Here is a 5,627-nt window from a genome sequence, read left to right as displayed (position 1 = left end):
TGTGATTGTGTCGTAGGCTGGCGGTCGGGGCCCCGTCCCGCACCCACACCCCCCCACCCCCCCTCCCTCTAACAGTGCTGCCTCTCAGCTGTCTGGCATGTTGTCGGCCCCCCCTGCTACGACTTTGCCCGTCTTCCTCATGCATCATCCCCTTAGACGGCTCCTTAACCCAGTCCAGCCTCAGACGGTCTCGGATTACCCTGGCACCCTCAGATCACCCACTTCCCCCTGTGGCCTGTTTAGGCTTAGTCATATTAACACTTCCACAGAGAGCTGAAGGGCAACTACAACAGACTATGAGTGGATGAAAGATGCATGTAAACAAATGAATATTCAACAAACAGACTTTAAACCATTTAATATCCACCCATAAATTCTACCAAACATTAGCATCAGTTCACTAACTGTTGGAAAATTAGCGGATAAAGTTTTTAATATTCTTTGATTCAATAGTCAGACCCCATGTATTTGTTTGATTTACTTTGAATTATTTTTACACTTACATTGTTTTAATTCAGTTTTGGGATTTCTTTAACAAATTGTTTTTTTATGTATTGGTTTTGCTAATTTTATGCTATGTCTGTGATGCTCTTAGCTTTCTATGGGTCTTTTTGGATTATGTTTTACTCAAATATTCAAGACTGACCACACAAATATAATTAATCAGTAGGAAAGCAGCATATACATATATATATAATTATATATTATTATTACCTTATTATCACTGCATCCACCCAAACCACATTCTAAAAAGTGAGTCTAATGGCTAATAATTTAAGTTAAGTTAATTTAAGTTTAATAAAAGTTCCATTTAAAGTAGTATTATGAAGGTGATGGTGAGTAGTATTTCTAAATCACTGCATCACCACTGAAGGCAGAAACTTCACACTTGTGTCCGTTATCTTTCATGTCCCTGACATTTTTCTTCCTCTTAAGTCGCGGCCCCCCAACACAGACCCCAACCACAGAACCTTTTTGCTGAGCAGCACTTAATTTGGCCTTGTGTGTACTCCTGAGCCCGCCCACTGCATTACCCCCTGCCCCCAGCCCCTGTGCCCACCCCCTCCACCCGAGGACGCCCCAGGAAGTATTTAAGGAAGCTCTCACACCCTGGCTCCTCATCCCAGTCAAGAATCCAGCCTCGCAGTTACAACTTGGTGAGTCCTCTCTGCTGTGCTGACCATGATGATGATGATGATGATGGTGATGGTGATGGTGAAGATGTGTTGGTGTGAATGGTGGTGTGAATGATGTGTTATACAATGGAGTGGTCGATGTTTCCTCTGTTAGATTATTTAATGTCTGCTAAGGATAACTGTGACTACGGATGGTGGATTCAATATCAGGTACAGGACCATGTGTCTGGGCGTAGCAGCAGATTATTTAGACCTGCAGGAGACCGGTTTTAGGAGTTCAGTGTGATCTAGGTCAAGGATGCTTAAGGTCCATCGCTGTTTACTGACCACTTTGGGCCAAAAAGATCATTTAAGGTCAGTGAAGGGAACGGATGCAAACCAGCAGTATTTTAGGCTCTTTTAGATTAAACAATGAAATTAAAAAATAATGTGTTTGTAAAGACATGCTTTGGCAAACAGTATGCACTATGTGGGCCACATAAGGCTTGCATCCATTTTTTTGGAGCAGGTGGTTTTGTTTTGGAATCAGAAGTGGCCCATATTACCACACGACTGCGGAGTAAGGAATTGTGGGAAAATTGATTTGAACTTTGAACTTTCTTCCAACAAACACATCTGTGATCATTAAATTTGATCTTGTTGGGAAAACAGTTCTTTTTTTTAGTGTTTCAAACATTTAAGATTAAAATCAGACGGACTATTAGTCTCCGAGGCGTCTTGGCCCACTCCTGCCACCTGATCAGCTTTTATCTGGCCTAAAGAAAGCAGGATCGGAAAGTGAAGATAAGAAACCAAAGTGGTCCAGAAGTCAAATGTTAGCATTTTAAAACTTTGGGACTGGATCTTTTCTAACTATGTTGATCTAAAGAAATATATCTGTGGTACAGGTTGAACGGTCTTGTATTTCTGGGTCACTGCTGCTACTATGGGATGCAGACCACGACCGGGACACATGTCATCTTCAAACAGAGGAGTCCTCTGTATCTGTGTAGACAGCTGAGGACAGACCACAGACCACTTGTCAAAGGAACTCAGCTGTTAAGTGCTCCTACCTAATGATGGGAGACAGAGGACGAGGGGGGGCAGGGGTAGAGGAGAAAGGGGACAGAGGAGGTTGTCAAGAGCCTAAAATAGATGTGTGTGTGGAGGGGGGGGGTCTGGTCTTGTCCCATTTTGGCATGGTGGACAGCTGTGGCACTCAGAGGAGATTAGGCCACTCACAGGTGTCTACATGGTCCACATAGTCTCTAGAATTGGTCTGTCTGTTTTGCCCGACCTGTGGTGGATTTATGTATCACTTGTTCATTAACCAAAGGTTTGTCTGACTCATCTTCTGTCTGACTCCTGTCTCCTACAGAAGGCCAGCCTTTTAAACACCAAACATGTGTGACGACGAAGAGACCACCGCCCTTGTGTGCGACAACGGCTCCGGCCTGGTCAAGGCTGGGTTTGCCGGTGATGACGCCCCCCGTGCTGTGTTCCCCTCCATTGTTGGACGCCCACGTCACCAGGTAAGAAGCTGTTGCAGAAGATTCTGAACGATTAGAAAATAAAAAGATTCTTCACAGATTTACTGTCTTCTCTTTGAGATTCTGAGTTGGTTCTGTTCTGTTCTGCTCTCAGGGCGTCATGGTGGGTATGGGTCAGAAGGACAGCTACGTGGGAGACGAGGCCCAGAGCAAGAGAGGTATCCTGACTCTGAAGTACCCCATCGAGCACGGCATCATCACCAACTGGGATGACATGGAGAAGGTGAGAAGAGTTAGACTGTACATTAGGACATCTACTTCTCCTGGTGCTGTACACTCCAGGTGTCTTAGACTTGATTTCAATACGATGTACGATGTTACTGTATGACCTCCAGTCCCTCATCTCTGTGGTTGACTTTCTCAGATCTGGCACCACACCTTCTACAACGAGCTCCGTGTGGCCCCTGAGGAGCACCCCACCCTGCTGACTGAGGCTCCCCTGAACCCCAAGGCCAACAGGGAGAAGATGACCCAGATCATGTTTGAGACCTTCAACGTCCCTGCCATGTATGTGGCCATTCAGGCTGTGCTGTCCCTGTACGCCTCTGGCCGTACCACCGGTGAGACTCCAACCAAGACTTGGACTCCTTCACTACCCCACATGTGAAAACATGTGTCAGTCCATTGTTGTCTAATGTCAGTCTACTGTTCTTCACCTGGACAGGTATCGTTCTGGACTCCGGTGACGGTGTGACCCACAACGTGCCCATCTATGAGGGTTACGCCCTGCCCCACGCCATCATGCGTCTGGACCTGGCTGGTCGTGACCTGACAGACTACCTGATGAAGATCCTGACTGAGCGTGGCTACTCTTTCGTCACAACTGGTAAGACAACCAGATAAACCAGTTAAATATATGTGGCCCACGTCCTCTACATGTCTAGAACATTTGACTCTTTAATTTGGCCCACGTGTGACACAGATGTTGACTTTGGGCTGTAGCATCTCTCAGTAGTAGTAAAGACAACAGTAGCTTAGCTTTTGACCTACATTTACCACAGGAGGAGGATGAGAGTTTTAAGCACTAACATGACACCTCCATCTCTTCCCTCCAGCTGAGCGTGAGATCGTGCGTGACATCAAGGAGAAGCTGTGCTATGTCGCTCTGGACTTTGAGAATGAGATGGCCACTGCTGCCTCCTCCTCCTCCCTGGAGAAGAGCTACGAGCTGCCCGACGGTCAGGTCATCACCATCGGCAATGAGCGTTTCCGCTGCCCCGAGACCCTGTTCCAGCCCTCCTTCATTGGTGAGACCTAGACCTAGAAGAATTATATAACAACTACTTCTTATTTCCATATTAGCGTGGTTAACGTGGTTAGCATGGAAAATACTCGAAAACCAACTTCTTCTTATGTGGCCTGTGTAGGTATGGAGTCTGCTGGTATCCATGAGACCGCCTACAACAGCATCATGAAGTGTGACATTGATATCCGTAAGGACCTGTACGCCAACAACGTGCTGTCTGGTGGTACCACCATGTACCCTGGTATTGCTGACCGTATGCAGAAGGAGATCACAGCTCTGGCCCCCAGCACCATGAAGATCAAGGTGAGTTCAGATGCAGCGCTGACCTGCTGATACACTTCAACTAAGTCATAATAATAAACACATGCTGACCCACGCCTCTGCTCCTCCCTCTCTGTCCAGATCATTGCTCCCCCTGAGAGGAAATACTCCGTCTGGATCGGTGGCTCCATCCTGGCCTCCCTGTCCACCTTCCAGCAGATGTGGATCAGCAAACAGGAGTACGATGAGGCGGGTCCCTCAATCGTTCACAGGAAGTGCTTCTAAATCTTGTTGGATTACCAAACGAAGACCACACCTAACACTAGACTTCTTAATCAATCATATGAAACTAGTATTTGCAAAATACTTGGAGTCAGGAAAAAAACTGTGTAAACACTGGACATGTGCTGCGACTCATCTCCGCCCAGAACCAAAGACCACCACACCAACCCCTCCAGCCTCTGTATTTCTACTGTGCCTTTTGCTGTATATACCTGTGCTGTTGTAATAATAAATGGTTGCTTTTCACAATAATCTGCTCTGTGGTGTAATCTGTAATCTCTAATTTGAACAGTCAACTACACAGAAACGACAAACTAAACTACACCCTATAACACTGTGGCCTACAGTATCACAGAGTACAGTGGATTCAACATACTGTAATACTATGTAATTTTGTACTACATTAGGCAAACTACACAACAATGTGTTACTTCATCAAATACTACACCCTTTTAATTCTCACATATTGTGTTACTAAAAAAAACTACACTTGTACTCTACACTATATTACGTTTTACTATACTATACAGTTTACTGAGCAATACTGAACTATAATTATTACTGTTGATCACCTGTCAGCTAATTTCAGTATTTTTTTATTATTTTTATTATTTATTTTTATGTTTTTTTTCAGTGCCTTCTCAAACTTCATACATTTTGGGTAAAAGGAGAGGGTAACTGCCCCTCCTCCTGTTAACCTGTGAGGGTAAACACCTGTTAAATGTATTAAAAGCAGAAGGTAGTGGAGCTGGATGTTGACATCTGACATCTCCAGTTTTTACATGCCCCCTGAACGCATCACGCTTCTCCTCACGTGTCACTTCCTGTGCCACAGGTGACATTAATAAACCATAATAAATCACACGCTCCGTTCCTCGGTTATACTCACAGACATTTTTGAAGTTCCAGTTGTCAATCACAGTACAGTGTGAGTTTTGTTGTGTTTTTTTAATCATGAACCTCGCTGACAGCAATATGATTCGTTTTCACCTTCATATACTTCATGGTGTAACTGTGAAGAAGTTGGAGAAGAAGAAGAAGAAAGAGAGACTGTTCATTGGTGGAACTAAAACCTTTGGTGTTCCTCTGGAAAATGTACCCAGAAAATACATCCCAGAGTTCGGACTGGTGCCCTGGTGAGCTTAACAAATACGTTTGTTGTATTTAAATACA

The 5,627-nt window shown here is 44.8% G+C and overlaps 1 protein-coding gene across 1 annotated transcript; it reads left to right on the top strand.

Moving 5' to 3' along the window:
• Positions 1–1,028: 1,028 nt before the first annotated feature.
• actc1a (actin alpha cardiac muscle 1a) lies at positions 1,029–4,492 on the top strand. The gene is made up of 8 exons (XM_008313417.3): positions 1,029–1,157; positions 2,494–2,647; positions 2,760–2,888; positions 3,030–3,225; positions 3,330–3,491; positions 3,721–3,912; positions 4,033–4,214; positions 4,314–4,492. Exons 2-8 carry the CDS (start codon positions 2,519–2,521, stop codon positions 4,455–4,457), a joined length of 1,134 nt encoding a protein of 377 aa, XP_008311639.1. The 5' UTR covers positions 1,029–1,157; positions 2,494–2,518; the 3' UTR covers positions 4,458–4,492.
• The last annotated feature ends 1,135 nt before the right edge of the window (positions 4,493–5,627 follow it).

Source organism: Cynoglossus semilaevis, chromosome 7 (genome assembly GCF_000523025.1).
Source record: "Cynoglossus semilaevis isolate Cse_v1.0 chromosome 7, Cse_v1.0, whole genome shotgun sequence".
NCBI lineage: Eukaryota > Metazoa > Chordata > Actinopteri > Pleuronectiformes > Cynoglossidae > Cynoglossus > Cynoglossus semilaevis.
Note: the sequence above shows the minus strand (reverse complement) of the source record. Positions and strands in the feature narration are given on the sequence as shown.

What these genes read in the sequence shown, in the direction of transcription:
- actc1a (XM_008313417.3), top strand. Translation starts at nt 2,519, where the DNA reads ATGTGTGACGACGAAGAGACCACCGCCCTTGTGTGCGACAACGGCTCC. An exon ending in TTGGACGCCCACGTCACCAG is followed by an intron (nt 2,648 to 2,759) that starts GTAAGAAGCTGT and finishes TTCTGCTCTCAG; the next exon opens with GGCGTCATGGTGGGTATGGG. An exon ending in CGCCTCTGGCCGTACCACCG is followed by an intron (nt 3,226 to 3,329) that starts GTGAGACTCCAA and finishes TCACCTGGACAG; the next exon opens with GTATCGTTCTGGACTCCGGT.